Below are 19,696 nucleotides of genomic sequence, written 5' to 3' on the forward strand. Positions count from 1 at the left end.
AAAATCTTTCTACATCAAGTTTTTTTATCCGAAAGAATGAAATGTAGATCTTCAAAGCAAATTTTGATTTTTGCTTCATGTATCATCTTCCAAAAGATGTTGGAGTTGAGTTTACTTCACAACAAATTCAAATTATTTTCAAAAATCTGAACTTCCATATAAGTTGACCTAGTATATCAAATGACATTACACTTTTATGTTGGATTTTTGTATGATGTAAAATATAAGCTCAATTTTAATAAAAAACCTCTAAACCCTTAATGAATTAAATTGAGTTTATGTCTCAATTTGATTTTTTCTCAGTTTTTGCTTCATCTACTATCTTCCAACTTAATCCAAATTGAATGAATAAACCTTCAAATTATTTTTTCGACCTATAACAGTATGTTGCTGTTTCAACTCTGAATTTCTATTCTGAAGTAAAATTTTGGTCGAGAATGATGTATATTTTTATCTTGAAATTTTCAAATGTTAGCAAAACATACGTTTTCCAGGTCAGTTATCAATTTCTTTTCTGAATCGTAAAAAAAGCAAAAGAAAACCATAATTCTTAGTAAATCAATCCCCAATATCTGCTTCGCACTACTCTTTGATTAATTTTACAAGCAATAAGCAAGGAAAACTTTACAATGGTCACTAGGTAAATTCTTTCAATTAATCGATGTTTTATAAATATTCAGTTTTTTATAGTAATTCAACAAATACTTAAGCACTCATTAGTGTATGTGATTCACTTTTACTACCAATTTATCGCAACAAAATCCCCACAAGCTGGCAACCAATGGAGTTTTTACTGTAGATTAAAGATTTTCGGATCGATTTCCATTGAAAGTTTCAAGACAACGTGAACTCGGTTGTTGCTGGTTTTATCATCAATCAGAACCTTTGAATTTGACAGAACAAGAATAATGATGAAAAACTGTAGAATTTTTACTAGATGATTTTCAAATTTTTCGTATAGTCTTTTCAGTTTCAGTAAAAAAATTATTATTCAAAGTATTTTCTATTATGTTTTTTAAAATATATATATATCAATTTTACCTTCACTTGAGTGTGTTTTGAGACTGCTGAGCACATGATTTAACATTATGTTGACAATGCTTTTTCTTGATATGATTAGTAAATTCCTCCCTGCTATATGTATAAAAGTTACAATTGGAACACTTTAAAACGCCACGGTGCTTTTGATGTCTTGAAGCGTGTAAGCGAGTGTATGCTGTGCCAGATTCAGGACATGCAATTATTTCGTTTCTATTCAGTAACGGCATCTCATTAAGTAGAAAAAGAAAAAATAGAAGGTTTAGATTGTCCCAATTTTTTAGAAAAAAATAGTTGAATAGCCTCAAAAATGAATAAAAATGATTATAAAAAGCAAATTTTTTAACCAATTGTTTTTAACGTGAAAGAAAATCAGAATTGATTTGCAATTTAGCCTAGCTGCAATAAAATTTATCTAATCTAACCATGCAGTTTTCAAAAGTTTTGCTATCAACCAATCAGAATCGAGCATTAACTATAAGGAAAGTTTTATCTTTTCTGATATCAACCAATCAGAATCGACTTTCAATGGTCATGGAATTTTTAATAATTTTTATGTCAACCAATCAAAACTGAGTTCTCCTTCTCATAGATTTTTCAACAATTTTGATATCAAATAATCAGAATTGAATATTTTTTTGGTAACATTGTAGTTGGAAATCAACTAAACTGAATCCAGTTTTTTCTAAAAGTGAACTGTTTATGTTTAAAAAAAATTAATCATGATTTGAAAAATGTCTATCAAAAATCATTTGACATTCCTCGAGTAACTTTACAAGAAAAAAAAGAAAAAATTTCAATTAATTTTTTTATTGATGAAAAAGATGTTGACTCTTACTTTTTTCATAAATTTTTGGACGTTTATATTGCTCAAAATAGAGTTCTCCGACTAAGTAAAGGTCTCTTCGGAGAAACTTACTCAGTCAAAGAGTTTACTTTTGATCCACATATTGCTTATCAAAGCTTCAAACTTACGGCTGAATTACACCTCACAAGGAAAGAAATTTTGTTTATTCTCGAGAATTTAGAATTAACCAAAAAATCGTACGATAATTTATCAAAATCTCTTTTTATCCCCTACCAAATACCCAAATTTGTAAAAATTTCCCTGCAAAGTTCTTTATTCCTTCCTTTCTTTAAAGATTTTCAAAATTCAAATTCCTGCTTGATTCGGTTTGGAATCAGTTTTCCAGAGTTTTGCCTTGAAAATTTCATCAACTTTAAGTTATCCTCCCAAATTTACAGAAAAATCAAAAAACTTGACTATCTACTCAAAAATCAACAATTTCTCATTGATTACATACAAAAAATTCAATTATCTTGATGAAAAATTTTGTAGGGATGCTACTTGTTTGCTATTCTTTTATTACTTAAATCGGCAATATTTCCTAATTTTACAGAAAACAACTTTTGGTCGTTTATTTTTGCAATTGCTTTTGTGTATATTTTTATTTATTTGGAAGATTTAAGTCCTTAAAAATTTCTCTGCTTGGATACGCCAACTAGTACAAAAAATAAACAATTTTGTGATTGGAAAGCACAATATCCAAAATGGAGCTTTGTTTCCGATTGGTCACGACTTTTATCCAAGAATGCCGTAAAAGGAAGCTGAAATCTGATTGGACACGACTACCATCCAAAAAGGGAAAACCAATTCTGATTGGTCAAACCCACACATTCGAGTTGAAGGTACCCCTAACTCCTAAGTAAAAACTGTTTTATTTTCAACTTAACTACCGTCAACTACTCCTCTCTCAGCTCTAAATACCTTAATTTCAACTTGTCTTCCGTCAGCTACCCCTCTCTCAGCTCTTTCTTGTTTTTACTCTATAACTCAGTTTATTGATCAAAAAGATCTTCTCAGTGGAAAACAGCAACCTCATGTACTCTGTAGAATTTTCGCCTGAGCGCCAAACAGTCTCTGGAGTTTTTCTGGCACGAATGCAAATCCCAATCCAAGTCTGGCACATGGTGGAAGTCTGGCACATGGTGGAATCCACGTCTGGCACATGTGGGAATGAACTACCCCGAGGCTCCTGACTCAAGATTTGTGGTTCAACCAGTCGACGATTTCCTCCTTCCTTGGGAGGATGCAGGATCAGCCGAAAACCCCATCACAAAAGATGAAGATTAATGTTTCTCAGAAAAAGTGACACCTCAAAACACTCCTCCATAACAACCACCAGCAATGGAACCTCGTCCAGCTCTGCAATCTATAGAGAACCGCCAGAACTCTTCTGCTGCTCGACAGCTCTTTGATTAAACGTTTTTTGTAAATAATTGTTGTTTGGTATTAACTTTGTTCTTTGTAATTAATTAATTTCTTCAATTTCAGTTTAGTTATAAGAATAGATGAGAGGTTCAGAGTCAATCATTGAAAAACAATTAGAACTCAATTTAGTGCTCCGAACTCGCACACATGTTAAAAAAATTGATTAATTTTTGCACACATATTTGGAAAAACAATAGAAAAATTGTACACAAGTGAAAAATACCTGATAGTTTTTGCATCTTGACAAAAAAAGCTCAAACACTTTTCGCACTTTGTAGAAAAAATTGAAGCACTTTTCGCATTTTGTCAAAACAAGTGAAACACTTTTCGCATATTGTCAAAATATTGAAACACTTTTTGCATTTTTTAGGAAACAAGTGAAACACTTTTGGCATTTTGTCAAAAAAATTGAAACACTTTCCGTATCTTGTCAAAAAAACTAAAACAATTTTCGGATTTTGTCGAAAAAAGGTGAACACTTTCCGCATTTTGTCAAAAAAATTGAACAATTTTCCGCATCTTGTCAAAAAATTTGAAACACTTTTCGGATTTTGTCGAAAAAAGTGAAACACTTTTCGCATTTTGTCAAAAAGTGAAACACTTTTCGGATTTGTAGGAAAAAATTGAAACACTTTTGGCATCTTGTCAAAAAAGTGAAACACTTTTCGCATCTTGTCTAAAAAATTGAAACACTTTTCGCGTCTTGTCAAATTAATTGAAACACTTTTCGCGTTTTGTCAAAAAAATTAAAACACTTTTCGCATTTTGTAGAAAAAATTGAAGCCTTTTCGCATTTTGTCAAAACAAGTGAAACACTTTTTGCATATTGTCAAAAATATTGAAAAACTTTTCGCATTTTTTATGAAACAAGTGAAACACTTTTTGCATTTTGTCAAAAAATTGAAACACTTTCCGTATCTTGTCAAAAAAATTGAAACACTTTTCGGATTTTGTCGAAAAAAGGTGAACACTTTTCGCATTTTGTCAAAAAAATTGAACCACTTTCCGTATCTTGTCAAAAAAACTGAAACACTTTTCGGATTTTGTCGAAAAAATTGAAACACTTTTGGCATCTTGTCAAAAAAGTGAAACACTTTTCGCATCTTGTCTAAAAAATTGAAACACTTTTCGCGTCTTGTCAAATTAATTGAAACACTTTTCGCGTTTTGTCAAAAAAATTAAAACACTTTTCGCATTTTGTAGAAAAAATTGAAGCCTTTTCGCATTTTGTCAAAACAAGTGAAACACTTTTTGCATATTGTCAAAAATATTGAAAAACTTTTCGCATTTTTTATGAAACAAGTGAAACACTTTTTGCATTTTGTCAAAAAATTGAAACACTTTCCGTATCTTGTCAAAAAAATTGAAACACTTTTCGGATTTTGTCGAAAAAAGGTGAACACTTTTCGCATTTTGTCAAAAAAATTGAACCACTTTCCGTATCTTGTCAAAAAAACTGAAACACTTTTCGGATTTTGTCAAAAAGTGAAACACTTTTCGGATTTGTAGGAAAAAATTGAAACACTTTTGGCATCTTGTCAAAAAAAATGAAACACTTTTCGCATTTTGTCAAAAAATTAAAACACTTTTCGTATTTTGTCAAAAAAAATCAGAAACAATTTTTGCATTTGTACGAAAAAAAAGGAAACACTTTTCGCATACGCATGACAAAATTGAAACACTTTTCCCATCTTGCTGAAAAAATTGAAAAAAGGTTTCGTATTCTGCTGAACAAAATGAAACAAACTTTGCAATTTGTCCAAAAAAATGAAAAGTTTTTCGCGATTTGTAGAAAAAAAAATTAAAACACTTTGAGCATCTTGCCGAAATTCATTACAGTTTTTCTTGCTCAGTTAATTACTATTCTTTATGAAATTTTTATTCAAAATTTACTCCTTCAGAAAAATAATTTTTGCATGTTCGTTGGTCAGAAATAATTGAAAACCAAGGTATTAACATAGGGAATAGCGATGAAAGTCATAAATATCGAACATTTCTAAGCAATAAGTCAACATGCTTTTTTAAATAAAGTTTTGCGTTTTTTTGCCTTATCATCTAAGAAATAAAGTTAGAAATTTAAATAATTTTTGAAAAAATCAAAAAAAACGTGCAATTTACGAAAAAAAAATTTAGGTTTCTTGCATTTTGCAAAAATTCTTGAGAGAATTTTTGGTACACGTAAAAAAAAATATTTAAATTTATATGTTAAAAACAGTTCAAGCTGGAAAAAAATTAACTTTGACAAGATTTTTGTAACAAATATTCAATTATCATAAAAAAAAATATTTGAGAGAGCCATTCAGAGGATCTGACATGATTCCTCTACAGAGCTAAGAAGGCGTCTTTTGAATTATTTAGGAAAGAAAAAAGTAATTCCACCTGAGAAAAAGACGTCAGTACACTTTAAATTTTATAGAACAGTAACAATTGTGGAATATTTCTACCAGAGAAATTGACGTCATTATTCATTAAATTCTAGAATCTTCTATTTTTAGAATAAAGAGATTAAATCCTTGAATTTTATAAGAAGTCTTTACACATTAACTTCTAGATTTTTCTCAATCTTCTAAATTCTAGAAATAATCACTAAAATTTAACCAATCAGAATTATAGAACTAACTCTAAGGTGATGAGGTTGATGGAAAAAAAATTGTGGATTTTAGTTATTTTGCTAGTTTTGTAAATCTAAATAAAGATATGCAACCAAGGTTGTAAATAGTAGGAATAGTTTTGAATAGTTTTGGAATAGTGTTGTAAACAGTAGGAATAGTTTTGAAATTGAAAATCTTTCCTTTTCAAAAACCTTAGTCAACAAAAAAAATCTTATTCTACAAAATCCTTCATAAACAATTAAAGTCAACCAAGTGTTGCAAAGTTTTTGAACGAGTTCTGTTTTTTTTTATGTGAAATTCAGCAAAATTTACAGCTGAAAAAATATATATTTCATTTCATTCGAAAATCTCCTACAGTTCAGTTCATTTTACCAACATGAGAAGAATTTTTAGAAGAAACGGAAATCTATCTCAAACTTTGAAACCAATCATTATACAACGGGCGAGTTGTTGCATCCAGTTTGAAATTGGTACCGAAACTGTCAAGATTCTCAATTTTAATAAAATCTCCCAAGCAAGTGAGCAAATTATCATAGAGCTTTCGGAATGGAGAGAACTCGAGAGTAGAAGAGTTAGAGAAGGTGGCTATGTCTAAGTCACCTTCGAGAAAAAAGTACGGGTTTTCATATGATTCAAATGAAAATTATTTTGATGAAGTTGTGGATCTGGGATACCGAAATAGTTTTTATTTGCGTTCAAGTGAACATTTACTACAAATGACTATTTTTGAAAAAATGGTTGAATTTGACATCTTCTACAGAGATCCGAAGAAGTGTTTCAATCTCTCAAGAGTTTCCCCATATGATTGGCGAAAAATTGAAACAATTCATGATAGAAGATACAGGAAAGAAAAATTGAAGATTCAACAGGTTAACTTAGCTCTGTTTAGACGAAAACATGGTGTAGCACATGAAGAAGAAAGTGACAAAGAACTCGAAAATTAACTCATTTTTTGATTTTTTACACATTTTTTCAAGTTTCCCATTTAATTTTATATTTGTTTTTTTTTTGCATTTGAATAATGTGTTCCTGAAGCAAAGCTTAGTTTTTAAAGATTTATCAGTGTAAATTTTTAAGAGCCAATTTGAAGACAATTGATTATTTTGATTATTTTATCACAAAGCTTACGTAGTTACAATGTACAGAACCCTGACAGTCAATAAAGCAATCAATAATCTCGAACAAATCAGATTCATATTTTGAGTTTTGAATTTTTGGAATTCTTTCCAGAAACGCTGAACCAAGAGTTTGTGTCGAAACCAGTTTCTGGTCGGAACATAAATAATGTTTCTTGAATTTTTTCCGAATTAGTCGTTTCTTTGCAATACTAGGCATCTTTTTGGCTCCTTTCCATCGTGAGTTATGTTGAATTGCTCAACTATGCTGATTGAACAATTCTCCGCTTGACGTAACAAAACTGAAATAGAATCTGTGTTTGAACAAAGTGTAAAGACGATCAATTTCTTGATATATGTATACATATTTATCAAATCTCTGAAACATTTGACTAAGCGACATTCGTATTAAAACCAAATGGAACTTACAATCTCCAAAGAACATAAAGAGTTGTGGGTAGAGACACAATAATCATGTGTTACTATGCATTTTTCGTTAAAATCACTGGAAACGGAAATAAATAGCGATTTTTTTACAATAATCTGAATAAAAGCTGGGAAGAGCTTGACACATAGCAGCAGCCATCTGCAACAATGAATTTTGCTGAGAATTGTGATTTTTATAGTATAAATAACATCTTAGCGATTTCGGTATATGAAAAAATCATACAAAACTTTCCATATTTGGTATTACTTCCATAAATGGAAATTATGATGAGTCATTCTTTTTACTGCCATTTTCATTTAATCTCAAAACCATTTTTCTCATTTCTCTTCATCTGATCCATATGTTCTTCACAAATGTACTCAAGAAAAGACACTAGTCCCAATTAAAATGAATTCTCAGAAAATCAAAGAAGAATTGGGAGATTTGTTTGGTTTCAAAAATCCTACAAAGGGAAGTTTTATTTTGAACCCTGTTTTTAATTATTAATAATTAACAATTTGGGACAATTTGAAAAACCGTAACAAGTCTAACTTAGCAAAAAGGAAGGTGAAACGATATCGGCAATCCGGACAACTATTATTCACGATGCTGAAAACCTCGGACTTGTACCTATATATGAAGCCAAATCTGGCAAAGAATCAACAATGGATCAGGAGCTGGACATCAGTATTAGAGTAAATGAAATAGCAACATACAACATGAGGAGGGTGTGTATCACAATCAAGAAGTACAATGTTAAAAAACCTCCCTACATTCAGATTCGACTCTTCACTGCAAAAGAGAATGAAGCAATGAAACAAGTTGCCTATGTCAACTATACTTTGAATGAATTCAAAGAACTGTCCAAAATTTTGGGAGACTTTATGTTTGTTGATAATTGTAAGCCTCAGTAATGCTTTGTGATGTTTTGTATGTTTGTTAATTGAAATATTGTTGGTTTAAAACTATCTTTCGTTACTGAAGTGCACATTAAGAGTGGGATATCTGAGAAAAGTCAGACAAAACATAAAAATTTAATCAAAATTGACATAAAACACTATCCAATTATCAATAGATTTTTCCGTATTGGCTTAATAAATTACAAAAAAATTTATTTAAACACTGCTTTTATCAAAAGTTAAGTAAAGTTTGTCCTATTTGAACAAAATTACAAACAAAATGTATAGTTAGTTGTATTACTATCATTATTTTTCGAATTTCTGAATTTCATTGGTTGTTTTCAATTGCCTTAATTTGAGGTTTTGATTGAATACATGATTTACTTAAAACTAATCAGTCTCTAAATAAGGGAAAAACATTTCATGTTGATTACAAAATAAGTAAAAATGGTACAACAATTCGAGTTTTTTCAAGTTTCTTTGTTACTTTCAGAAGTTGTAATAGTTAGTTGTAATACTATCATTATTTTTCGAATTTCTGAATTACATTGGTTGTTTTCAATTGCCTTAATTTGAGGTTTTGATTTGGTACATGATTTACTTAAAACTAATCAGTCTCTAAATAAGGGAAAAACATTTCATGTTGATTACAAAATAAGTAAAAATGGTACAACAATTCGAGTCTTTTCAAGTTTCTTTGTTACTTTCAGGTAAAAATATGTTTCTATCAAAAACATTTTCAATGTTTGAAATGGAAATTCATCAGAATTTAAGATTGAACTACTACAAAAAACTACAAGAGTGGTGGACAGAAGACGTTGATGGAGAGTGTATTAGTTTTAATTTGTATAGAAACACAGGAAGTTCAATAGTTTTGTTAAAAAGATGCAGAGGAGTTTTCGAAAAAAAAGAGTTGCCAAACTTATCGACAATGTTTTTATTTAGAAGAGTTAACTCAGAGTGAGTGGTCTATCAGTAAAAAATATTTAAAAAAAGAGCAAATGAAACAAAAATTGAAGACAAGGAACATCATTTTGTATACTGTTTTGAATTTGATATAAACGCAAAATCTAGATTTGTCAGATTATCTTTTAATCTACTATCCAAATTTAAAAAACTCCCGGTATACCAAAACGAAAATATTAAAAATTTAATTTTTGCTAATTTGTTTTTTCACTGGTTAGAAATAGAACAAATCGAAAAATTTTTGATCGAAATCTCAAAGTTTGAATCGAGCATTAAAAAAACAATATGAACCAGACAAGAAATTTCATTTATCTCACTTTGGTTTCAATTGTATATGTAGTTGTGTTAGAACAATTCACTTATATTGATTAATGGGGAAGTTCATGAACATAGTTTGGTTCTGATATATAAAGTATTTTAAAATCTGTGAATACTTCATTCTGATTGGTTATTACCACAAATACTACCTGTGAAGAAATCCTTGATATCTACAAACGATATCAAAATTGTTGAAAAATCCAGGAGAAGTAGAACTCGGTTTTGATTGGTTGGCATAAAAAAAATTTAAAATTCTATGACCATTGAAGGTCGATTCTGATTGGTTGATATCAGAAAAGATAAAAATTTCCTTATAATTAATGCTCGATTCTGATTGATTGATTGCAAAAATTTTGAAAACTGCTTGGTTAGATTGGATAAGATTTATTTCAGCTAGACTAAATAGCGAATCCATTCTGATTTTCTTTCACGTTAAAAACAATTGGTTAAGAATTTTGCTTTTTTTATTCATTTTTATTCATTTTTTTAGGCTATGCAACTTTTCTTTTCTAAACTTTTGGGACATTCTAAATCTCCCATATTTTTTCTACTTACTGATCAGAAACGAAAGAATTGCATGTCTTGAATTTAGCACAGAATACACTCGCTTACACGCTTCAAGACATCGAAAGCACTGTGGCGTTTTAAAGTGTTCCAATTGTAACTTTTATGCATATAGCAGCGAGGACTTTGATAATCATATCAAGGAGAAGCATTGTCAACATAATGTTGAATTATGTGCTCAGCAGTCTCAAAACACACTCCATGAGAAGGTAAAATTGATATATTTTTTATAAAAACATAGTAGAAAATACGTAGTAAAAGTGAATCACATACGCTAATGAGTGCTTAAGTGTTTGTTGAAATTTTTGAAAAAACTAGATATTTATAAAAAATTGATTAATTGAAAGGTTTTACCAAGTGACCATTAAAATTTTCCTTCCTAGTGCTTGTAAAAGTAATCATAGTGTAGTGCGTAGCAGATATTGGGGATTGATTTACTAAGAATTATGGTTTTCTTTTGCTTTTTTCTACGACTCAGAAAAAAAATTGATAACTGACCTGGAAAATGTATGTTTTGCTAACATTTGAAAATTTCAAGATAATAATATACATCATTCTCATCCAAAAATTTACTTCAGAATCAAAATTCAGAGTTGAAACAGCAACATACTGTTATAGGTCGAAAAAATAATTTGAAGTTTTTTTAAAAGGATTTATGGTATTAATTCTGCTTCGAATTAATCAAAGTTCGTTGAAATGATACATTTTGCCCTATAAAATTTAGCTGATATTTTACATCTTGAGAAAAAATCCAACATAAAAGTGTAATGATTGGAAAACTTTTTATCATTTGATATACTAGATTAACTTATATGAAAGTTCAGATTTTTTGAAAATAATTTGTTGTGAAGTAAACCCAATTCCAACATCTTTTCGAAGATGATAGATGAAGCATAAATCAAAAATTTGCTTTCAAGATCTACATTTCATTATTTTGGATTAAAAAAATTGATGAAGAAAGATTTTTAGAGAAAAAAATATGGAGCCTGCTGAATAAATCTAAACCAATTAAGATTTTAGCAGAACCACATGTTTGATCTCCTAATTCTATGAAGAAAAACTTCAAATAGACACAGTAAAAATTTTGTTCTGTTTAGCTTCAATTTTTTTTTCAATTAGAAATTTACATTGAATTATAGAGTTTTTGCTTAATAAATTTCGCAAAGTTATTCAATTATTACAGTTTGCCTCAGGATTTCCTTTCCCTAATCGATGTTTTTGAGAACAGATCTTTTAGATATTATAAATGTTGCAGAAAAATGGAACTAAGTTCGCTTGCGTACTTCTACTTCCAAAGGTTTTGCATAATATAAACAATAGAACTGCTCTTAATTTATTCTAAGAAACCAACGTAAAAATACACCTTTATATGCTCAAACTATACATGTGCTTTTGAATGCTTAAAATAGCAGCAATTCTTTCTCACTTCGACATTTTTCAGAAAACTTCGAAAAACAAGAACAAAAAGCGAATTACAAACTTTTTTGCAAGAAAAGTGAAAGTTAATGATCTCAAAAGTTGGGTTTTTGCTGAAATAGTTTGCTGTAGCAACTGAACAAGGGAACCTAAAGGAGAACATGTACAAATAGATGGTAATAATTAGACGTTATCAGTTCTAATTTTATCTCTGCCAACAAATTGTTCGTTCAATTGATACTATTTTCTACTAAATTCCTAAGTTGTGACTAAATATTCTTGCAAAGTGAGTTCAAGAGTGAAAACATGCAAAAAGCAGAAAGCAAGACTAAGCTTAAGACATAGAAAATTTCTACAAAAAAACCATGAAAATTATGTTGTAGAAGCAACAGAGAGATAATCATCAGTTTTGAAGAAGATTTTGTTGAATATCATACAATCTAATATACTGTTAAGAGAAATATACCTCATTTTTAGTCAATTTTAGCAATAAAATGTTTAATTTTTATCACTGATCTGGAATTTATTAAAAATTTTATTGTAAAAACGTCTCAGAAGTTGTCATTTTTGTACATGTTTGGGTTCTTCTTTGAGAAAAAACTGAGGAGGAGCTGGATCATGGAGTTTGATCTAGAAATTTCAATGAATATTGCTCTTATTGTTCAATTGAATTGAGATTCTAAGGTAAATTCTAAATTCTCCTTGAATTGGACAAAAAACAAGTTAATTACACAAGTGAAAGATTAAAAAAGGAAAAATTTGGATAGATTTGATTATTTTTTACTTCCTTGAAAATTACGATTAATTACCTATTTTCCCGAGAAATCGGAAGTATCAATAATGATTCAGCTAATATGAGCTTTATGTGTTCAGAGCATTATGTAAACCACTTTTTAGCTAAAATTAGGGTAAACTTTATCGTACTTGTTTAATTTGAGAGAAAATTGTGGAAAAATCTATATTTCCCTTCAAAGTTTTGTATCAGCGTCTCAGCATGTTACCAATTGAAATACAGTTTGAGCTTAATTTTAAACTCTAGACTTATCCATTTTTTTTAAAATTAGATCAAAAGCGACAAAAAACTTGCCAAAACTTTGAGATATGTGCAATTTTTTCCAAAAACCTAAAATTTTTGCAAATTTTTCCAAAAAATTTGAAATTTTTGCAATTTTTTCCAAAAACTTGGAACTTTTGCATTTTTTTCCAAAAAATTTGAAATTTTTTTTAAGGTTTGAGTAGGTTTCAGCATAGTTTAAGCTAGATTCAAAACAGTTTAAAAAATGGATTATCTAATAAAATAGTTATTAAGTCAAATTATATCAAATCTTATTGTGTTTTGAAGTTTTTTGAAAAAAATACCATTTGTTATAAACATTTTCAAATTTTTCCTTATCTTACCATGGACTTACCAGGAACCAATAGCCATAATCTGTTCATCACACATTCTACATGTAATACTCGAAAATTACATAACGCATATCGAGATTTTTGCGAAAAAACTAGACATTTCCACACAAAATCCAAAAAATTTTCGTTTTACTTACCATTTTCTGACCATCGCACTGAAACCTTACCATTCCCTATCTTAATACATTGGAAACCTATTTCCTATGTTAATACAATGAAATTCTAACCCTTATAGATAGGGATATTTATACACTATCCTAATACATGGGAAATCTAAACACTACCTTAAAACATGGTAAGATCGGGCGCCAAAATTTTTTCTGAAACTTACCATCTTACCATCTGAAACCTTACCATCGTAATACACTAGGAATCCTATTACCTAATTAGCTCCTAATTCCCTACAAGGAATTTCTTATACATAGGGAAATCTATACACTATACATGGGAAATTCGGGCGCCGAAAAAAAACTTACCATCTGAAACTTACCATCTGAAACTTACCATCTGAAACTTACCATCTGAAACCTGGTATTTTAATACATTGGGAAACCTATTCCCTATTTTAATACATTGGCACCCCAGAATAAAAACTCCGCACCCCAGTATAAAAACTTCGTCTAAAAAAGTACAACCTGTTTTCACCCTTCAAAATTAGTATCTTGCCTTCTTAGGCTTTTTGAGAAAAACTTGAATAATGTCGTCCAAAACGAGTACCATAGGGTTAGTACAAATATTACTAAAGGATGGATACCTTGTGTGGTGAAGGAAATCTTTTTATGACTTGGTGAAAGATGTTAAAAGCGTTACTAGAAAAAAAACGATTCAAAAACGGTTAAAACCATTTTATTGCACAGCAATTGAGCAGTTTATGACACGATAAAGCAATTGTCTAACAAAAAATCAAATTTTTCGAACCAAGCAAAGCAGTTTATTCCCATTGTCTAAAAACAGCATATAAAACACCCATTAATAGTTATATTTTGTTGTTATTTGTTATTTGAAAGAGTTTATGAAGAAAATCTATCGAAAGTTTAACAGTTTTTTGAATTTTTTGTGACGTTTTAAGCAATTAATAATTTGCTTTTAGCGAAAAACTCTCAATAGTTGATGTTTTTGTAGAAATGATAGAAAGTGCTTTTTTGATACTAAGATTTTGATACTATTGATTACAACCTTTCAATGATAAGTGAAATTTTTACGTACAGAGAGGCGTCCCTCTAATATTATTGAACCATTTCCTCAGTACTAGAAATTCGTATGTTTTTTATGCAAATAAACAATCATCAAATTAAAATCTTCATTGTGGCTTACCTCAACGTTCAGTTTTGGGGTACCTGCTTTTATTTGTTTTTATATTTTTGATCTCCCAAGATACCACATATTAGTTAAGGTAATCTTTAGGCCAATAAAACTATTGTTTTTAGCACACTTAACTAAATTACCAATTTTGAAAACGTTTTGTCAGAAAGGTTGGAAAAGAAAAAAAATGCAATAAATAAAAAATAAATTATTGCAATATAAAGAAGCAAACTTCACCTAAATCGAAGCTTAAACAAAACAAATAAAAAGGGCATTTGGAAACCCGGAAACTTTTTTAAAATAGAAATCCTAATTCAGGGAACATATCGGAGCAGTATAAAAAAAATCGATTGATTCAATTTTAAATTTTTATTGGACAGGAAATTTGCTCAACTTATCTGTTTTCATTGAAATTTATAGGCAGTTTATACAACCAATACATCAATAAAGTAAATTTATATAAGATTGAAAATGAAATTGCTTCAAAACTATAAATAAAACACTTTTATCTAAATTCGAATTGCGTTTGGCCCAAAATCAATTAAGTTTAGGTAAAGCCAAATATTTGTAGACAATAAAAAACATAAGGCATTTGTGATTCAATTAATCAATTTGCACGTACACGAACTAATGAAAAAACTCTTTGAAATATTAAGACTAATTTACCAAAATTTTTTTGGTAAAACAATTTTAAGTCACTTAAAAAGAACCAACGGATCAAAAAATTTTACACCCCAAAAATAAAAATAGCCGTATCAATTGAAATAAAGCAAAAAAGAGCTTTTTTTTGAAGTCCTATGTTTTTTTTTCCGAGTACTTTCCTGAAAAACATGGGAAAATTAACTTAAAATGAAATGGCTCAGCAGTGCTTCAACCTTTTGAAATATATTTTGCGACCAATTCTTAAAAAAATGTTTACAAAAATATAAAAGTATCTAACACCATTAAAACTAAAACTAATAAAATCGGGTTGTACAATATAAAAATCAAAATAACTGTCAAAAACCGAATCAGTTTTGTTATCGAAATATGCAATTAAACAGAAAAAACAGCATCATCTAAGAATTGAGAATACTAACCGCTCACTAAAATCAATGGTTGAATGCGTATTCTACGAAAACAGGGGTTCTTTTTTGGGACAAAATAATGATGAAAAAAAATTGTGGATTGATCAGTTTTATTTTTCGAGCTCTGACGAAGGCCTAAAAAGACGTTACTTGGAAACCGTTTTGGCGCTGCAGGGGAAATTATATCATTAATTCATATGCCGGCCGTTTTTGCAACTTTGGAAAGTTTCGAGTAAAAATTTACACCCCTCGTATAAAAATGTCGCACCCCCCGTATAAAAACTTCGTCTAAAATGTACAATTTGTTTTCAACCTTCAAAATTAGTATCTTGCCTTCTTAGGCGTCTTGAGAAAAACTTGAGGAATGTCGTCCAAAACGGGTACCATAGGGTTAGTACTGAAGGATGGATACATTGTGTGGTGAAGGAAATCTTTTTATGCTTTGGTGAAAGATGTTAATAGGTTATAAGAAAAAAATTTCAAAAACTGATGAAATCAAATAATTGCACAGCAATTGAGCAGTTTATGACGCAATCGAGCAGTTTATGAAACAAAACAGCAATTGTCTAACAAAAAATCATGTATTTCGAACCAATCGATGCAGTTTATTCCAATTGTCGAAAAGCAGGTTAAAAAAACTTTCGTTTTTCGAAGAAAAAGTCGGTTCAAAAGACGAAGATATTGTTCTATTTGTTATATGAAAGAGTTTTTGGAAAAAATTTATCATAAGTTATCTTTTTTAAATTTTTGTGACGTTTTGAGCAATTAACAATATGAATTTTGCAAAAAACGCTCAATAGTTGATGCTTTTGTGGAATCTTTTAAAAATGCTATTTTGAAAATACGATTTTGATACTATTGATTTCAACCTCTTAATCGTAAGTGAAATTTTCACGTACAGAGAGGCGTCCCTCTAAATTTATTGAATGTTCCCTCAGTACTAGAAATCAGTGAGTTTTTTATGCAAATAAACATTCATCAAAATAAAATCGTCATTGCGGGTTACCTCAATTTTCAGTTTTGGGGTACACTGCTTTTATTTAGTCCCATTAAATCACAAACCGGCCTTTTTTGCAGTTTTGAAAAGTTTCGAGTAAAAATTTACACCCCTCGTATAAAGTTTTGTCTAGAGACTCACAACCCGTTTCCACCCTTCTAAATAAGTATCTTGCCTTCTTAGGCGTCTTAGGCAAAACTTTGAAGAATGTTGTCCAAAAAGGGTACTATAGGGTACCACAATAGCACTAAAGGATGGATACCTTTCGTGTGAAGGATATCCTTTTATGGCTTCGTGAAAGATGTTACATGTTAATTCAAGGAGCATATGAAAGCATTATAAAAAAAAACAATATTTTCAATTCAATTTTCTTATCGAAGAAGACAGTTGCTCAGTTTTACTGTTTTCTTTAAAATTTAATGGCAGTTCAAACAACCAATACATCAATAACGTATCTTTTATATGGGATTGCCAATAAAATTGCTTCAAAACTACAAGTAAAATACTTTTTTCTAAAGACGAATTGCGTTTTGCCTAAAATCAGTTAAGTTTAGGTAAAGCCGAAGAAGTGTAGACAATAAAAAACATGAGGCATTTGTGATTCACTCAATCAATTGCACGTATACGAACTATCGACAATACTCTTTGAAATAAAAAGACTACTTTACCAAAAAGTTTTGATAAAACAGCCTTAAGATACTTAGAAAAAAACAACGGATCATAAATCTTACACCCCAAAAAGAACAATTATCGCATCAATTGAAATAAAGCAAAAAAATTTTTGAAGTCCTTGGTTTTTTTTTCTGGAAAACATGGTAATAAAATACAAGAAAATTGAACATAAAATGAAATGGCTCAGCAGTGCTTCAACTGTTTGAAATATGTTCTGTGCTTGCTCAAGTTGGTGCTCTTTCAATAGTTTTTACTCTGTTTTGTTGCCTTATTGCACATTTTGAAACATTTTTATTGAAAACTAGCTTCACTAATTATGTTCATTCGGGTTTTTTTATTAGAGACCTATTAATTCGAATTGACTGGATCTGGACACTTCACCTGGAATCAAAACACATTATAACTTAAAAGATAATTAGTACATAGTTTAACCAATGAGGTCTAGAATAGATAGTACTTAAGAGAAAAATCGCAGCGGCGCTTTAACAGGCTGAATTATCTTCTGCGCTTGCTCAAATTGGCGCTATTCCAATGATAATTTTTCTGTTTTGTTGCTTTATTGCACATCTTGGAACAAATTTAAAAATTTGTTACTGTAAATATGGTCATCTGAGTGTTTCAGTAAAGATCGAATAAACTGAATTGATTTACCCTAAAAAAATTGACTCCACTTATTGCAGCAATAACGGCAGCAAAAAAGAGATAGACACCCTCTATTGCCATTTGAAAACATATAACTTCTGTGTCTTTTGAAATTAGTTAGTTTTTAGGCATTGGACAAACAACCCTTGTCCTTCTATTTATGTTCAATGTACTTGCTTTGTCGCAGTTTGTAACTTCTGAAGAGAAAGGAAATACAACTTTTGAAGATATCGCTACAAACTGACTTTGAAAGTAACCGTTTACTGTTTCCCAACTAACTCAACAGCCTGAAATTGACCGATACAGTAAACATCTACAGGCAAGCCATAAAAGACCGGAGAATGAAATTGTGACATATAACTGCTACTTAGATCCCTACTTTGGAAGTTTTGTCTAAACCGGCCCCCAAAACTAAAACAAAGTATAAATCTTAATGAAATCTGCTTAGGGTTAATATTTCCAATTTCTTAGCTTCTTTTGCTTTGTTTGGGTAACTTTATGGTGCATTATTTATCCTTAAACAGAGAAAATTGCATTTCTTTTCAGCCCAGTAGTTAGAATATTTTTTTCTCGGATATCATGTTTTTATTAACGGTCTGTTTACTCTCGCTTGTAAAACCAGTATTTTCAATCAATCAGCCGGCTAGCCAAGCGAAAAACACTACATGGCATGAAGCGAACCGCCTGTTCCAACGTCTTCTGGACGAGAAGTATTGTCGTGTTGCGAGGCCGAGGTACAACCAGTCGCAACCTGTTCGGGTTTTTGCTCATGTGCGCCTGAGTGAAATTGTATCGATTGATATTAAGACCCAATTGGTGAGTTTTTTTTTGAAAAAATAGAAAAATAGAAAAGTTGATGTCAATATTGCTTTGATTGTGTATTAAATAACTGCAAAAAAATCAGCAAAACGAAATTCGAGCTAAATGGTTTTATTTCCAAGCCAACAAAAAACAAAGCCATAACCAAAAAAAAATGTTTTTTTTTCTGTTCATTAAACACCTTTTCTAAATACTTTGCTATCATTGCTCATATGATTTTTGGTTCAAAAAATAGGTTTTTTAATGGCCATTCAATACGAGTAACTTGATCATCTGAAAATCTAACACTTCAGATTTCATTTCTAAAAAGCATTACCCAAAACCTTGTCTGGCGAAGGTTGTTGCAGGTGGATGCCTTTATCAATTTGTTGACCTAGAGAACCAGGGGATAATTGGAAAGTTCAAACTGCTTCGAAAAACTCAAGTTTGACGGAAAAAACCCATCGTATTAAATGCAAATTTACAATCGCTATAAATGCTTCAAACTTAGTTTTTGTTTCAGTTAAACTATACAGAAACTGCGAGCAAAAAAGTATAGTTTCTATCACCAAAAACGAAAAATTATAACGTTTTTTCGTTAAAATAGAGCCACTTATCTATATTTTTAATTTGATTTAAACTCTTCGTTTCACAGAAAGCTATTACATTAGTGTAAGGCAAAACAAAATAATCAAAAATAGTTAAAAAAAGTTCAAGATTCTTTTTGTATCGATTGCCTCAGTCGACCAAAATGGTGTATACTTCGAATTTGAGCTCTAATTAAAACTGCTCGTCAACCACAACTTTTTCAGTAACAAAATGGTATCCCGCACCGGAGTTCCATGGATAATGATTATATTGTATTTTCGTGGTCTGTTTCAATAAATTTCGATAATAATCGATTATAATCGATTTAAAATGGATTACAATCCATTATTTTTATATCAATATAAGCCATTATAATCCATTATTATCGATTATAATCCATTAAAAATGGAATATATTTCGTATATTTTTTATGCCAAATTAATCGCTTATAATCGGTTTTTTTCCAAGTTATCGCATTTCCTGTTTAGTGCGGTTGTTTCATTAGGTTTCATAAAATGTTACAATTCACTTTTCAATTTTTATAACTTTTGTCTTATTACCGCCCCCTCCCCCCTCCCATTTTAGTTCGGGGTTTC

General features: G+C 30.1%; 1 protein-coding gene across 1 annotated transcript in view; it reads left to right on the plus strand.

Annotated features, from left to right (window-relative positions):
• Positions 1-17,893: 17,893 nt before the first annotated feature.
• LOC134848019 (neuronal acetylcholine receptor subunit alpha-6-like) overlaps positions 17,894-19,696 on the plus strand; it is a gene marked incomplete in the record, with an annotated part of 35,180 nt that continues 33,377 nt past the window's right edge. The window contains 1 exon segment of the mRNA XM_063865349.1: positions 17,894-18,530. Within this exon segment, the coding sequence (XP_063721419.1) occupies positions 18,294-18,530 (237 nt within the window).

This window comes from Symsagittifera roscoffensis, chromosome 6, assembly GCF_963678635.1.
Source record: "Symsagittifera roscoffensis chromosome 6, txSymRosc1.1, whole genome shotgun sequence".
In the NCBI taxonomy this organism is placed as follows: domain Eukaryota; kingdom Metazoa; phylum Xenacoelomorpha; order Acoela; family Convolutidae; genus Symsagittifera; species Symsagittifera roscoffensis.